We start from the raw sequence: 16242 nt of genomic DNA, 5'->3' as shown, positions 1-16242 counted from the left end.
CATGGTGAAACCCCATCTCTATTAAAAATACAAAAATTAGCTGGGCATGGTGGCACACGCCTGTAGTCCCAGCTACTCGGGAGGCTGAGGCAGGAGAATCACTTGAACCCAGCAGGCGGAGGTTGCAGTGAGCCAAGATTGCACCACTGCACTCCAGCCTGGCGACAGAGTGAGACTCCGTCTAAAAAAAAAAAAAAAAAAAGGACAAAATATTTGAATAGACACACTTCACCAAAGGCATATGGATGGCAAATAAGCACATGAAAAAATGAAAAATGCTCAACATCATTCATTACTACAGAAATGCAAACTAAAAGTGCAATGTGGTCAGGCACGGTGGCTCACGCCTGTAATCCCCGCACTTTGGGAGGCCGAGGTGAGTGGATCACTTGAGATCAGGCATTCGAGACCAGCCTGGCCAACATGGTGAAATCCTCTCTCTACTAAAAATACAAAAATTGGCCAGGCACAACGGCTCATGCCTGTAATCCCAGCACTTTGGGAGACCGAGGCAGGCGGATTGCCTGAGCTCAGGAGTTCAAGACCAGCCTGGGCAACCCGGTGAAACCCCATCTCTACTAAAATACAAAAAATTAGCCGGGCATAGGATGTGCCTGTAGTCCCAGCTACTCGGGAGGCTGAGGCATGAGAATTGGTTGAACCCAGGAGGCAGCAGAGGTTGCAGTGAGCCGAGATCTTGCCACTGCACTCCAGTCTGGGCCACAGAGTGAGACTCTGTCTCCAAAAAACAAAAAAATAAAAATACAGAAATTAGTTGGATGTGTGGTGGACGTCTGTAATCCCAGCTACTCAGGAGGCTGGGGTAGGAGAATTGCTGGAACCTGGGAGGTGGAGGTTGCAGTGAGCTGAGATCACAGACTATACTCCAGCCTGGGCGATAGGGCAAGACTCTGTCTTAAAAAAAAAAAAAAAGAAGAAAGAAAAAGAAAAGAAAAGAAAAAGCAGTGTAATATCAGGGTGGCTAAAATTAAAAAGATTGACCATACCACCTATTGCCAAGGAACTGGAGCCCTTATACATTGCTGGTGGGAATGTAAAATGGTACAACCACTTTGGAAAATAATCACCCAGGCTGGAGTGCAATGGCGAGATCTCGGCTCACTGCAACCTCTGCCTCCCGGGTTCAAACGATTCTCCTGCCTCAGCCTCCCGAGTAGCTGGGATTACAGACATGTGCCACTAAGCCCAGCTAATTTTTGTATTTTTAGTAGAGCCAGGGTTTCACCATGTTGGCCAGGCTGGTCTCAAACTCCTGACCTCAAGTGATCTGCCCACCTCAGCTTCCCAAAGTGCCAGGATTACAGGCATGAGCCACCATGCCCGGCCCAATGCCTGGCAGTCTTTTAGGCACTGAGGAAATAACAGCAAAGAAGACAGGCAAAAATCCCTGTCCTCTTGCCTTCTGGTACTAAAGTTCAAATAAGGAAAGTAAGAAACGTAAAATTAGTTCAGACTGTGAAAACCTGTCCTGCTATTTTCTCATCACAGATAATAGATGTGCAGGCTGGAGTGCAATGGCGCGATCTCAGCTCACTGCAACCTCCATCTCCCAGGTTCAAGGTCTCCCAGGTAGCTGGGATTAAACATGCTGCAGCTGTAGTCTCATAAATAACCCCTTTCTTTGAGAGACTACCGCTTTTTTTCTTTTTCTTTTCTTTCTTTTCTTTTCTTTTTTTTTTTAAGACAGAGTCTTGCTCTGTCGCACAGTCTGGAGTGTAGTGGTGTGATCTCGGCTCATTGCAGCCTCCACCTCCTGGCTTCAAGTAATTATCTTGCCTCAGCCTCCCATGTTAACATGAGCCACCTCACTCGGTGGCGACTACTGCTTTCTTAGCAAGAAACTTTGTTCTCTAAAATTAAAACTTTGCTGCTTGACATCATGTCTATTCCCTCCAGGCAATGACCACCAGGAATATACTTATTACTGAAAACACTAAGTTTATTACTCATTGCTATGAGGGAGAATGTACACCATGGGGGAACCATGGGGTGTCTCATTAAGAGAGTGTTAGAAAATAATTATAGGATTTGGGCTTGTTAAGTGATTTAGGGGAGGGTTTAAGGAAGTACAGCTTTGCTTGGAGATGGAGGCTGTCAGAAGATTGGGGTAATTCTATGATTAGGTACCCTGATATATCTTATTTACAGGGAGGCATCTTTGCAAAGCCAGTATGTGATAAACAACTGGTATCAGGCCAAAAAAAAAAAGAACTTGTATCAGGCTAAAGAGATTGGTAAAGAAGTGGTACTCTTATTTCCTGGGAAATGAGATGTTTGGTTGTGGCTTGGACAATGTACATGTTTTGTGTTCAACATGATTATGGAGTGTTCTAGTTTTGTCTTGATCCGTCACAATCAGTCTGATGTTGGTGTTTTGTGAAACTGTTTATGCTCAACAGGAACACCAAGACCTAGCTGTGAGTGTCAGGCCAATTTTTTTTTTCTCTTTCTCACATTTCAATAAGCATGAAACATCTCATTCTTGGCTGAAGGATCTACATCCCTTTGACACAGAGAAGCAGCCTCGATTTCCATCCCAGGTGCAGAGCTTCAGCTAACGATTACATTCCACATCGATCTTAACCTTGCAGTTTCCACAGAAATGACCCTGGGTCCCCTTTGCAGTCCACGCCAGATTAGGACTCCACACACAGCTGTGCTGTGCTTTGAGCATATCAAACACCGGTTCACTTAAATTTCACCTGAATTTGACTCCCAAATCATATAACAATTATTTTAGTGACTGTCAATAAACTTGACTTTGGTGGAATTACAGGTTTGTCCACTGATCTGAGGCTGATTGGGCTAGAACAAAACTATATACGGTATAATAGATATAAATGTTATGGAAAAAAATAAAAGCAAGGAAAAAGAAGTGTTGGGAAAGGGACAGTTTGTGATTTAAGTAAGGTGCTCAGGGAAGGCCTCACGAATAAAGTGACATCTGAGCAGAGACCTGAAGGAAGTGGGGAATTTTAAAATCAGCTTAATATCTGGGAAAAGGGGCATTCCAGGAAGAGGGAAGAGTTAGTATAAAGGCTCTGAGGACAGGCATACAGGGCGTGTTGCAACCACACTTTTTTTTGACGAAGTCTCACACTGCTGCCCAGGCTAGAGTGCAATGGCGTGGTCTCGGCTTACTGCAACCTCTGCCTCCCGGGTTCAAGCGATTCTACTGGCTCAGCCTCCCGAGTGGCTGGGATTACAGGCGCCCCCCACCACGCCAGGCTAATTTTTTGTATTTTTAATAGAGAAGGGGGTTTCACTATATTGGCCAGGCTAGTCTCGAACTCCTGACCTCGTGATCCCTCCGTCTAGGCCTCCCAAAGTGCTGGCATTACAGGTGTGAGCCACCACGCCCAGCTGCAACCACACTTTCTTAGTGAGACCCACCCTGACAACCTCTTTAATTCTGAAACCTACCCCTGCCCCCATTGGTACTCCCTAATTCCACTTTGGTTTTCTCCACACAACTTTTCAAGATATAATTCCGTGTCAGCCGGGCATGGTGGCTCATGCCTGTAATCCCAGCACTTTGGGAGGCCGAGGCCGGCGGATCACGAGGTCGGGAGATAAAGACCATCCTGGCTAACACGGTGAAACCCCGTCTCTACTAAAAATACAAAAAATTAGCCGGGCGTGGTGGCGGGCGCCTGTAGTCCCAGCTACACTCGGGAGGCTGAGGCAGGAGAATGGCGTGAACCCAGGAGGCGGAGCCTGTAGTGAGCCGAGATCGCGCCACTGCACTCCAGCCTGGGCGACAGGGCAAGACTCCGTCTCAATTAAATAATAATAATAATAATAATAATAATAATAAATTCCCTGTCCTTTGTTTTTGTTCATCGATGTAGCCCAAGCTCCCAGGAGTGTGGGGCATACAGAAGGCGCTTGACAGCCACATGTGGAGAAAAGGAGCCCGGGGCTGGGCAGAGAGCGAGGCCAAGGGAAGGAGAATACTCGGTCGCGTGGAGCCTTGGGGGCCCACTGGGAGGGCTCGGGCGCCACGCAGATCTGCGCGGAATGAGCCGCCAGAGGCCGCTGGCAGTTGCACAGAGAAGCCCATCGTTTCCTACCACCTGGGACTCGACGCACGTCTACGCGCGTGCGCAGCGGTCCCATCGAGGCACCCGCCTCATTGGCTGTGGCAGGCTCGCAAAAGTGGCATTGCGCATGCGCGCTTCCTTGCGCGAGCCGGGCTGTCGGGTGTGTTTTGCTCTCCAGCTTCCGTCGTCTCTGCAGCACTCCGGGTTCTCCTCCAGAGCGCTAGTCCCAGGAGCTCGGAATGTTCGTGGAACTTAATAACCTGCTTAACACCACCCCCGACAGGGCGGAGCAGGTAAGAGGTCCCGCTGGCCGGAAGGGGGCGGGACCTGGCAGGGCAGCGGAATACTGCATCCGGGAGGCGGTGCGCACGACCCCGGGGAATGGCGCGACGACCCGGCACGGGGTACCTGGGAGTTGTAGTCCGCAGAGGATCGACCCGGGGATTGGACTGGAGACTTGGGCCCGCCGAAAGTGGGCTTCTGGGCCATCTCGCATATTCTCAACGGCTGTGCGTGTCCTTAAAAGTCCCTGGGAAGCGGCCGGGCGCGGTGGCTCACCCCTGTAATCCCAGCAGTTTGGGAGGCCGAGGCGGGTGCATCATCTAAGGTCAAGAGTTCGAGACAAGTCTGGCCAAGATGGTGAAACCCCCGTCTCTACGAAAAATACAAAAATTAGCCGAGCGTGGTGGCTCATGCCTGTAATCTCAGCTACTCGGGAGGCTGAGACAGGAGAATTGCTTGAACGCGGGAGGCGGAGGTTGCAGTGACCCGAGATCTCGCCACCGCACTCCAGCCTGGGCGACAGAGCGGGACTCCACCTCAAAAAAAAAAAAAAAAAAAGTACCTGGGAAGCATGGCCGACAGTGGGGTTGGGTTATATTCGCGGACGTGAACTGTGGCGCGCTGTGCGTGTTCACTGGGGTGGGGGGTCCCAGGCGCTCAGAGGAGACTGCAGAATAGGCCCGAGAGGAGAGGGGAGTTCGTTTCGCCGCCGTCTTCATGGGCGAGCTTCCTAACCGCCACCTCGCCCCGGAGCAATTGGCACATTGTATTGAACGCTGCTGTTCTTCTTACTCTTCCTCCTTGTGATCTCTAATAGAACTGTTAGAAGCAGGACAGAGCCAAATTGGCTTGGACCAAGTCCGTCTTGGGCACCCCAGGCTGACCTGTTCTCTCCACCCTCCTCACACTCTGGGGTACCTTGAAACCTTTCACATTTTAACGTAGGAGTAACCTCTTTCAGGAGTGTATCTTTTGGCTTATTTATTTATTTTTGATGGAGTCTCGCTCCCTCGCCTGGGCTGGAGTGCACTGGCGCGATCTCGGCTCCCTGCAACCTCACCTCCCGGGTTCAAGTGATTCTCCTTATTCAGCCTCCCAAGTAGCTGGGATTCCAGGCGTGCGCTACCACACCGGGCTAATTACTCGGCTGATTTTTTTTTGTATTTTTTGTTAGAGACGGGGTTTCACCATGTTGGCCAGGCTGGTCTGGAACTCCTGACCTCAGGTGATCCGCCCACCTCTGCCTCCCAAAGTGCTGGGATTACAGGCGTGAGCCACCACGCCCAGCCTGGTTTATTCATAATCTTTATCTTCCTAATGAAATGGTAAACTCCTCCAGGCAACCAGGATACTAAGTGTCTAAAGCCTTTTTATGACCCCATAGCGCCAAATTGTAGCTTTCAGTAGATCCTTGTGGATTTTAGTTGCCAGGCAGTTCTTGTCCAGATGACTCTGATTACCTTGCCAGTTACCACTGGCACTTCCAAAGTCAGCCTAGGGCCAGGTGAAAGAATGGAGTAATCAAGTGGGCACCAGGAAATGACAGCACTAGGGGTAACACTGAAGGTCTGACGATGTGATCTTTCACATTTTGTAAGTGAAAAAACCTGAAGCCCAGAGAAGTTAAGGCATTTGTGGAAGGTCACATGGCAAGGAGGTGGCATGCATGATATCACTTGATCCTGACCTTCCCTGTCACTGACAGAAATAGGGGTGAATGGAGCAGGACAGTCAGGCTCTGCAGAGACCACCCTTAGAGGTCTTTCTAGAGCTCTCCATGATCAGGCCTCTGAAGCAGGGCCATTGGGTGAACTTTGTTATCAGACATCTGTATCAGCAACTGCTTCTTCCTCCCTTCTCCCTCACCCTACAGAATAGAATTGGCATCAGAATATAAAGTAGTTGGCAGGGAGGCCTTTTGAAGGCCTCTTCCAGTCCTAGCAATCTGATTTTCACTGGAGTCTGATGGTAAAAGCATCCTTTGTTCAGGATCCAATTCTTCCTAAGACTGGTTCCTGAGTGACTAACATGAGAAGTGAGGAAGAGAAATAAGTTTATTCTCTGTTTGCTTTGAGGAGGTGGAGGCTGAGATATGCTTGCCTATCATGAGTAACAATAAGTGATAACTTTAGTCATGGATTTTCCATAATTTTGACTTATTTTCATCATTTCAGGGTACCTTAGCATGTATATCATTAAAAAAATTAACTCTTCAGGTGTAGAAATTAAGGTGTGGACACAATTGACTAGATTTCTGCACTAAGCTGACCTCTTTCCAGGGAGTCTAACCTTTTTGTGTTCCTTGTAACTTTTAGGGGAAACTGACTCTACTCTGTGATGCCAAGACAGATGGGAGTTTCCTTGTACACCACTTTCTCTCCTTCTATCTCAAAGGTATGGGACTCATTGATGCTGTAGAAAAGAAACCCAAGATGGGTGCAGAAATAATAAAAACCAAAACTATTTAAAGAAGCAATAACAGCATTTACAAGCCAAGCCTTGGTGTTGGGATACCTAGGGGGGGCTATTTTATTAGGATAACAGGTTACTAGGCCATCTCGTTCCTTCCCCAGCCCTGCCAAAGAGTGGCATGTGCTCACTGTTTCTGTGTCCTACCTTCCCCTTCTCCACCCACTGTGTGGACATTGCCTCACTGAGGTCCTATGTGGCCTCCTGATTTTGTTGCTCCTTGGTCTTTGTGTATCTCGAGGTCTCTGGGCACTCGACCCCATTGACACTTTGTCCTGGCAGTAGATGCTTCCTAAAGAACATGGCTGCTGCATGGCTGGGCGTAATGGCTCATTATCTATAATCCCAGCATTCGGGAGGCCCAGGTGGGAGGATGAGCTGCGGCCAGGGATTTGAGACCAGCCTGGGCAATATAGGGAGACCCTGTTTCTACAAAAAATGCAAAAATTAGCTGGGCACGCCTATAGTTCCAGCTACTCAGGAGGCTGAGGTGGTCAGATCACTTGAGGCCAGAGAGGTTGAGGCTGCAGTGAGCCATGATTGTGCCACTCTAGCCTGGACAACAGAGCGAGACCATCTCAAATGATAATAATAAGTACCTAGTACTACATCTAACAGAAGTATATCTTAGAACCAGTAAAATAAGATATAACTGTTAAATAAGAAAAAAAGTACATCTTAGAATCAAATTGCGTATGTCAGGTTGCAAAGCCTCTGGGTCTCTAGATTTGCCTCAGTGCTTTTTTTTCCAGAGGTATGAAATCAGTGAGTCTGGTTGTAACCAGAGGATTTATTTAAAATAATTGTTTTGTTTTCTAGCTAATTGTAAAGTCTGCTTTGTGGCACTCATCCAGTCCTTCAGCCACTACAGTATCGTGGGACAGAAGCTGGTAAATATTTTGGAGCTCCATGGTGAGGTCCCTGAGTGAGTGTGTGTGTCACACATGGTCTAAAAGCTTGGCTTTCCTGTTTGCATTGTACAGAACTTAGCAAAAGAGGGACTAAAGAAATATTGGGCCGGGCGTGGTGGCTCACGCCTGTAATCCCAGCACTTTGGGAGGCCAAGATGGGCGGATCACGAGGTCAAGAGCTGGAGACCATTCTGGCCAACATGGTGAAACCCCATCTCTACTAAAAATACAAAAATTAGCTGGGCGTGGTAGTGCATACCCGTAGTCCCAGCTATTTAGGAGGCTGAGGCAGGAAAATCGCTTGAACCCGGGAGCCAGAGGTTGCAGTGAGCCGAGATCGCACTCCAGCTTGGCGACAGAGCAAGACTCTGTCTCAAAAAAAAAAAAAGAAATCTTGGGATCCTGAACCCCTTACTCGAAGGGCTAAGGTAGCATCTCAGCATGTCTTATTAATTGAGACTTTGTAGAACCAGACCTGCTGTTTGTAGATGTTAATTAATCAAACCTTTCTCTACTCATTCTGGACCAGTTAAGGTTTTCTCCTTCTCCGTATGAGTTTTGATTTTCGTCCTCCTTGGTTGGAGATCACACTTTGGTCTGCTGCTAAATTGGATGCCTCCCACTGTCTTTCCCTAAGTCTAGGGCTTCAGACCCCAATGTGGGGAGAGGGACTTTCGTTTCCTGCCCCTCACCACATCAGACACAGGCAGGCAAGAATAAGATGGCCAAAAGGCCGATGAACTTCTTGACCTAGCCTGGGACATTACCTGTTACTAGGTGGACTTCACTGCCTGCGAATGGAAGCTGACGGGCTGTTTTTTGGCTTGTTTTTGGACAGGCCAGGCTTAGAGAGGGAGAGAACTGGGCTACTCTTCAGCAGTGATCTTTAAAATGCCAGTCTTGGGCCAGGCGTGGTGGCTCATGCCTGTAATCCCAGCACTTTGGGAGGCCGAGGTGGGCAGATCACCTGAGGTCAGGAGTTGGAGACCAGCCTGGCCAGCATAGCAAAACCCCATCTCTACTAAAAATACAAAAATTAGCCAGGTGGTTGGCATGCTCCTATAGAGTGACACAGCGTTTCAATAAAAAAAGGAAAAAAAAGGCTGGGCACGGTGGCTCACACCTGTAATCCCAGCACTTTGAGAGGCTGAGGTGGGCAGATCACGAGGTCAGGAGATGGAGACCATCCTGGCTAACACGGTGAAACCCTGTCTCTACTAAACATACAAAAAATTAGCCGGGCATGGTGGCAGGCGCCTGTAGTCCCAGGTACTCGGGAGACTGAGGCAGGAGAATTGAGTGAACCCAGGAGGCGGAGCTTGCAGTGAGCTGAGATCACGCCACTGCACTCCAGCCTGGGAGACAGAGCAAGACTCCATCTCAAAAAAAAAAAAAAAAAAGGAAAAAAAAAATCTCCCAGAGATGCAACTCCCCCACCCCTGCCCCCGCAAGATATAAGCAAATCAAGTCCAGAAATGTATAAGAAGAACTATACACCACACTTGGGTTTATTAGAGTTTTGCAAAGCCGGTTCAACATTTGAAAATCAGCTATTGTAATCCACCATGTCAATAGGCTAAAGAAACAAATTCATATGATCATGTCACTTAATGCAAAAAAAGCATTTGATAAAACCGAAGGCCTAGTCATTATAAAAATTCTTGGCTGCCAGGGGTGGTGGCTTATACCTTTAATCCTAACACTTTGGGATCATCTCACTCATGGGGCGTGCATTCTACTCATTTATTTCTCAGAGGATCCAGGCATGGTGGCTCACGCCTATAATCCCAGCTACTTGGGAGGCTGAGGCATGAGAAGCACTTGAACCTGGGAGGCAGAAAGTGCAGTGAGCCAAGATCGTGCCACTGCACTCCATCCTTGGCGAAAGAGCAAGACTCCATCTCAATAAATACATACATACATACATACATAAAAATAAAAAATAAAATAAAATCCAGTCTTACTATTGGACCAAGTCACTGCCTCTTCTCTGTTGGGCAGAAGCAAATGAGGAGGTGAGAGAATGGTAGATTCTTTCTTTCCCATCCTTTGCAGAGAAGGGAGAACTTCCTGTGTTAGACATCGGGGCAGGAGCCCAGGGAGAACAGTCAGGATGTAAAGAAAATATGTTGCATTCCAGGGCTCTGCAGCATGGCTTTATGGCCACTGGATCTGTTTCAGGATGAGATAGCTGTGTGTTCGCATATCTAAACTGGCTACTTTTTCTTTTACCTTTGTATGATGATCAGCACAGCAGGAATGGCATGCACAGTACTTGGCACGTGAAGTACTGGAGCGTGAGCTTCTATACTCGTGGCATATTGTTGCACTTACATAAATAGAGTGGTAGTGAGCAAGAGCAAGGGTGATGATCAGGAGTCTTTTTCTCTGTCAGCTGCAGCTATTGGAGCAAATGGTGTTGGACATTGGAAGACCCTGGGCATTTTGTGTGTGAATGAGCAATTGAGACCTGATGTAGGGGCATGGAAAGTCTAAAGAGTTACATGTTGCCGCTTTCTCTCTTTTTTTTTTGGAGAATGGGTCTCCCTATGTTTCCCAGGCTGGTCTTAAACTCCTAAGCTCAAGGGATCCTCCTGCCTCAGCCTCCCAAAGTGCTGGGATTACAGGTGTGAGGCACCATGCCGAGCCCCATGTGACCTATTTCTGCACAGGTGGAGCAGTGGGTTGCACATTTAGAATGTATCACCATTCCTGGTGTTTGTTGAGATGTAGATCCTGAGTTCTGCCCTCATTCTGGAATTAGACCCAGGGGTCTGCTTTTGTTTTTGTTTTTTTTTGAGACAGAGTTTCACTCTTGTTGCCCAGGCTGGAGTGCAATGGTGTGATCTCAGCTCACCATAACCTCCGCTTCCCAGGTTCAAGTGATTCTCCTGCCTCAGTTTCCCAGGTAGCTGGGATTACAGGCATGTGCCACCATACCCGGCTAATTTTGTATTTTCATAGAGACAGGGTTTTACCATGTTGTCCAGGCTGGTCTCAAACTCCTGACCTCAGGTGATCCACCTGCTTCAGCCTCCCAAAGTGCTGGGATTACAGGCGTAAACCACCATGCCCAGCCAGGAATGTACATTTTAGTCAGGTATCTTAAAGGGTTTCTTAATTGGATGGTGGTTCATGAACCATATTTAAGAAGTCCTTGAGGCCAGGTGCAGTGGCTCACACCTGTAATCCCAGCACTTTTGGAGGCCGAGGCATGTTGCAGGAAGTCAGGGACTCCAAACGGAGGGACCGGCTGAAGCCATGGCAGAAGAACGTGGATTGTGAAGATTTCATGGACGTTTGTTTATTAGTTCCCCAAATTAATACTTTTATAATTTCCTGTGCCTGTCTTTACTTAATCTCTTAATCCTGTCATCTCGCAAGCCGAGGAGGATGTATGTCACCTCAGGACCCTGTGATAATTGCATTAACTGCACAAATTGTAGAGCATGTGTGTTTGAACAATATGAAATCTGGGCACCTTGAAAAAAGAACAGGATAACAGCAATGTTTAGGAAAAGAGAGATAACCTTAAACTCTGACCGCTGGTGAGCTGGGCGGAACAGAGCCATATTTCTCTTCTTTCAAAAGCAAATGGGAGAAATATCGCTGAATTCTTTTTCTCAGCAAGGAACATCCCTGGGAAAGAGAATACGCGCTTGGGGGTGGGTCTCTGAACTGGCCCCCCTGGGCGTGGCCGTCTTCTATGGTCGAGGCTGTAGGGATGAAATAGACCCCAGTCTCCCATAGCGCTCCCAGGCTTATTAGGAAGAGGAAATTCCCGCCTAATAAATTTTGGTCAGACCAGTTGTTCTCAAAACCCTGTCTCCTGATAAGATGTTATCAATGACAATGGTGCCCAAAACTTCATTAGCAATTTTAATTTCGCCCCGGTCCTGCAGTCCTGTGATCTTGCCCTGTCCATTTGCCTTGTGATATTCTATTACCTTGTGAAGTACGTGATCTCTGTGACCCACACCTATTCGCACACTCCCTCCCCTTTTGAAAGTCCCTAATAAAAACTTGCTGGTTTTGCGGCTTGTGGGGCATCACGGAACCTACCAACATGTGATGTCTCCCCCGGACGCCCAGCTTTAAAATTTCTCTCTTTTGTACTCTGTCCCTTTATTTCTCAAGCCAGCCAACGCTTAGGGAAAATAGAAAAGAACCTACGTGACTATCGGGGCAGGTTTCCTGATATCGGCAGGTGGATCACTTGAGGCCAGGAGTTCGAGACCAGCCTGGTCAGTATGGTGAAACCCTGTTTCTACTAAAAATAAAAAAATTAGGCCGGGCACGGTGGCTCACGCCTGTAATCCCAGCACTTTGGGAGGCCAAGGCAGGTGGATCACCTGAGGTCAGGAGTTCAAGACCAGCCTGACCAACATGGAGAAACCCCATCTCTACTAAAAATACAAAAATTAGCTGGACGTGGTGGCACATGCTTGTAATCCCAGCTACTCAGGAGGCTGAGGCAGGAGAATCGCTTGAACCCAGGAGGCGGAGGTTGCAGTGAGCCAAGATCGCACCATTTCACTCCAATCTGGGCGACAAGAGCGAAACTCCATCTCTAAATAAATAAATAAATAAATATTAGCCTGGTGGTGCATACCTGTAATCCCAGCTACTCAAGAGGTTGAGGCACAAGAATCGCTTGAACCTAGGAGGCAGAGGTTGCAGTGAGCCGAGATTGCGTCACTGCACTCCAGCCTAGGCAATAGAGTGAGAGACTGTCTCAAAAACAAAAAAAGTTCTTGAGCTTCAAGTCAGTGACAAGTAAAAAATGAAAAGAAAAAAAAAAGTCCTAGTCTGAGCAGGGATAGGCATACTAAATTTCTGCATCCCATTTTTTGTGGGGGTTTTTTTGTTGTTTGTTTGTTTGTTTGTTTGTTTGTTTTTGAGACAGTTTCACTCTTGTCACCCAGGCTGGAGGGCACTGGTGCGATCTCGGCTCAATGCAACCTCCACCTCCCAGTTCAAGCAATTCTCCTGCCTCAGTCTCCTGAGTAGCTGGGATTGCAGGCGCCTGCCACCACGCCTGGCTAATTTTTGTATTTTTAGTAGAGATGGGGTTTCACCATGTTGGCCAGGCTAGTCTTGAACTCCTGACCTCAGGTGATCTGCCCACTTTGGCCTCCCAAAGTGCTGGGATTATAGGCATGAGCCACCAAGCCTGGCCTAGGTTTTTGTTTTTTTGTCTTTTTGAGACAGGGTTTCGCTCTGTTGCTCAGGCTGGAGTGCAGCAGCATGATCATGGCTCACTGCAGCCTTGACCTCCTGGGCGCACGTGATCCTCCTACCTCAGCCTCCTGAGTTGCTGAGACTACAGGTGCAAACTACCACACTTGGCTAATTTTTTAAAATTTTTTTTGTAGAGACGAGGTCTCGCCATGTTGCCCAGGCTTGTCTCAAACTTCTGGGCTCAAATGATCCACCTGCCTCAGCCTCCCAAGTAGCTGGGACTCCAGGCATGTGCCACCATGCCTGGCTAGTTTTTCTTTTAATGTAACAATTAAATGGAAATACACATCTGAAAACAGATGGGACATTATGGGTTTGGGAGCACCCAGGGGAATGAAGACAGGCCTGTATATTGGGTGATCAGATACACTTCTGCCAAGTTTGGAAGGTGTCTTATGCCCTCTTGCAAGCTGGCATCTAGTCTGATGGGTTCCCCTACAAGGCATAGTAACTCACTCTCTTTTTCATGTTTAGGGTGTCAGCCTGACCATGGCACGGGAGCGTGGGCAGCTTGTGTTCCTTGAGGGACTCAAGTCTGCAGTGGACGTCGTCTTCCAGGCTCAAAAGGAGCCACACCCCCTGCAGTTTCTCAGGTCAGTCAGCCTGCAGCCCAGCCCGGAAGCAACACGTGGCAGGTGGGCCCAGGCAGGGTTCCTGGTTGCTGTGTGATTCCTTCTTATTGTGCAGGAGGATGGAACTGGCTTCAGGAGTCAGACACTTCATCTGGTGTTGCAGCATCATCAAATGCTGGCTCTTATCATGGGGCTGAGGGTGGACATTTGTCCCAAAAGCTATAGAGAGGATCATTTGCTGGAAGGATGGCAGAACGATATGCTTTGCTGTGTTTTCCAGCCCTGGCTTAGAGCCCTAGTATACACCTGTGCTCTGCAACAGTGGAGACTGCAATGGCAAACTATGGGCTATGGGTCAGCTGCCTGTTTTTGTAAATACATTTGTTTTGTTTGTTTTGTTTCATATTTTTTAAACTGTTTGTCTTTTTTAAAATTCCTTTTTTTGTTGTTGTTGTTGTTGAGATGGAGTCTCGCTCTGTCACCCAGGCTGGAGTGCAGTAGCGTGATCTCGGCTCACTGCAAGCTCTGCCTCCCAGGTTCACGCCATTCTCCTACCTCAGCCTCTCCGAGTAGCTGGGACTACAGGCGCCCGCCACCATGCCCGGCTAATTTTTTGTATTTTTAGTAGAGACGGGGTTTCACCATGGTCTCGGTCTCCTGACCTCGTGATCCGCCCGCCTCGGCCTCCCAAAGTGCTGGGATTACAAGAGTGAGCCACCGCGCCCGGCCAAAATTCCTTTTTTTAAATTTATTTTTTGTAAATAAAATTTTATTGGAATACAGCCACGTTCATTTGTTTGCATGTTGTCCTTGGCTGTTTTTGCACTACAGCAACAAATAGAGTTGAGTAGTTGGGACAGAGACCATATGACCTGCAAGCCTAAAATATTTACTTTTCAGACATTTAAGAAAAAATTTTTCCCCTGGTTTGGTATTCAACATCACAGGCCTGAGACTGGTTTTCCTGCTTTTCCTCCTTTCTGAACATTGGCCACAAACATAGCTCTGTGAAGACTCCCCGCTTGGCTGCTGTTCTTCGTCCACTACAAAGTGGTCCACACAGGAACTTCCCCCACTGCCTTATCTCTCAGACGCACACACCCTTATGCAGTGGCTGTGAGGCCATGTTTCCTGACCCTGTGTGTGACTTCACACACATCCCTTAGCATCTCTGACTTGGGGTTTCCTCATTTGAAGGCAGGGGCTGGTTATACCTCATCCCAAGGTATGGGGAGATGTCTTCATTGTTAGTGAAGATAACCCAATGCCAGGGGCTCATCCCTGGAGCATAAGGCAGTAGGCCAGTTGCCCTGGGCCCTGGGCTCTGTTCCTCCACTCATTGCTGAGAAATGATGGCCAGGGGTAGTCACTGGAGAAGACGGAGATAGGCAAGCTGGCTTGTTCAGAAACAGGTCAAATCTGTTACGTATACAGAAGCCTTAGGCCACTGCCACTCACCATCAGGGCAACTGAGTTGCTGTTTAACTTCTTCTTTTCATTTTTTTTTTTTTGAGACAGGGTCTTGCTATGTTGTCCAAGCTGGAGTGCAGTGGTGCAAACATGGCTCACTGCAAACTCAACCTCCTCGGCTCAAGCACTCCTCTCCTCTCAGCCTCCCAAGTAGCTGGGACTACAGGGGCGTACCACCATGCCTGGCTAATTAAAAAAATTTTTTTTTTGTAGAGGTATAGTTCCACTCTGTTGCCTAGGCTGTTCTTGAACTCCTGGGCTCAAATGATCCTCCCCCGCTGGCCCCCCAAAGTGCTGGGATTACAGGTGTGAGCTACTGTGCCCAGCCTGTTTAACTTTTTCCAGCTGTGTATAACCTCCTGGGAAGGTTTCCGCCTGCCCAATCCAAGCTGATCTTCCAGATTCCTTAAGCTCTTGGGTTGAGAGGCTGTATGGTGTCTCTTTTTTTTTTTTTTTTTTTTTTTTTGAGACAGAGTCTCATTTTGTTGCCCAGGTTGGAGTGCAGTGGGATGATCTCAGTCGTGGCTCACTGCAACTTCCGTCTCCCAGGTTCAAGCAATTCTCCTGCCTCAGCCTCCTGAGTGGCTGGTATTACAGGTGTGCGCCACCACACCTGGCTAATTTTTGTATTTTTAGTAGAGACGGGGTTTCACCATTGTTGGCCAGGCTGGTCTCGAACTCCTCACCTCAAGTGATCCACCCGCCTCAGCCTCACAAAGTGCTGGGATTACAGGTGTGAGCCACTGCACCCAGCTATGTATGGTGTCTCTTAAGGGCGCTAGGAGCTGTTTATTTTTGTGTCTTCCAGTTTCTAACACAGTGCTTTATACCTAGTAGGCCTCAGGAAATATTTGAATTACTCCTGTACATGTGCATGCCTTTTCTTTCTAACCAGATCATGAAGTCTTTGTTGCCAAGAATTGTGATACAGTTCTTTGTCCCCCTTAGCCCTCTCCTGTCGTGCTACTTGGTCCTTGATAAACATCTGTAGAGAGAGTGAAGTCTGGTAACTTTTGTCCTGTCTCTCCAGGGAGGCTAATGCTGGGAACTTGAAACCATTGTTTGAGTTTGTACGGGAGGCCCTGAAGCCAATAGACAGTGGAGAGGCTCGGTGGACGTACCCGGTGCTGCTGGTGGACGACCTCAGTGTGCTCCTGAGCCTGGGCATGGGGGCGGTGGCTGTGCTAGACTTCATTCACTACTGCAGAGCCACCGTGTGCTGGGAACTAAAGG

General features: G+C 48.1%; 1 protein-coding gene across 12 annotated transcripts in view; it reads left to right on the top strand.

The window, feature by feature from the left end:
* ELP6 (elongator acetyltransferase complex subunit 6) overlaps positions 1-16242 on the top strand; it is a 49169-nt gene that overhangs the window by 18651 nt on the left and 14276 nt on the right. For 2 of the 12 annotated variants that reach the window (XR_008624732.2, XM_034956323.3), the window contains exons 1-5: positions 4125-4357; positions 6662-6740; positions 7635-7705; positions 13442-13560; positions 16040-16241. Coding sequence is in view for 11 of the 12 variants with exons in the window: in XM_034956323.3 (XP_034812214.1) it covers positions 4304-4357; positions 6662-6740; positions 7635-7705; positions 13442-13560; positions 16040-16241 (525 nt within the window). In the remaining variant the exon portion in view is untranslated. The other 10 variants (XM_055109816.1, XM_034956328.3, XM_055109817.2 and 7 more) reach the window with 10 other exon arrangements.

This window comes from Pan paniscus, chromosome 2 (assembly GCF_029289425.2).
Source record: "Pan paniscus chromosome 2, NHGRI_mPanPan1-v2.0_pri, whole genome shotgun sequence".
Taxonomy (NCBI): Eukaryota; Metazoa; Chordata; class Mammalia; order Primates; family Hominidae; genus Pan; species Pan paniscus.
Note: the sequence above shows the minus strand (reverse complement) of the source record. Positions and strands in the feature narration are given on the sequence as shown.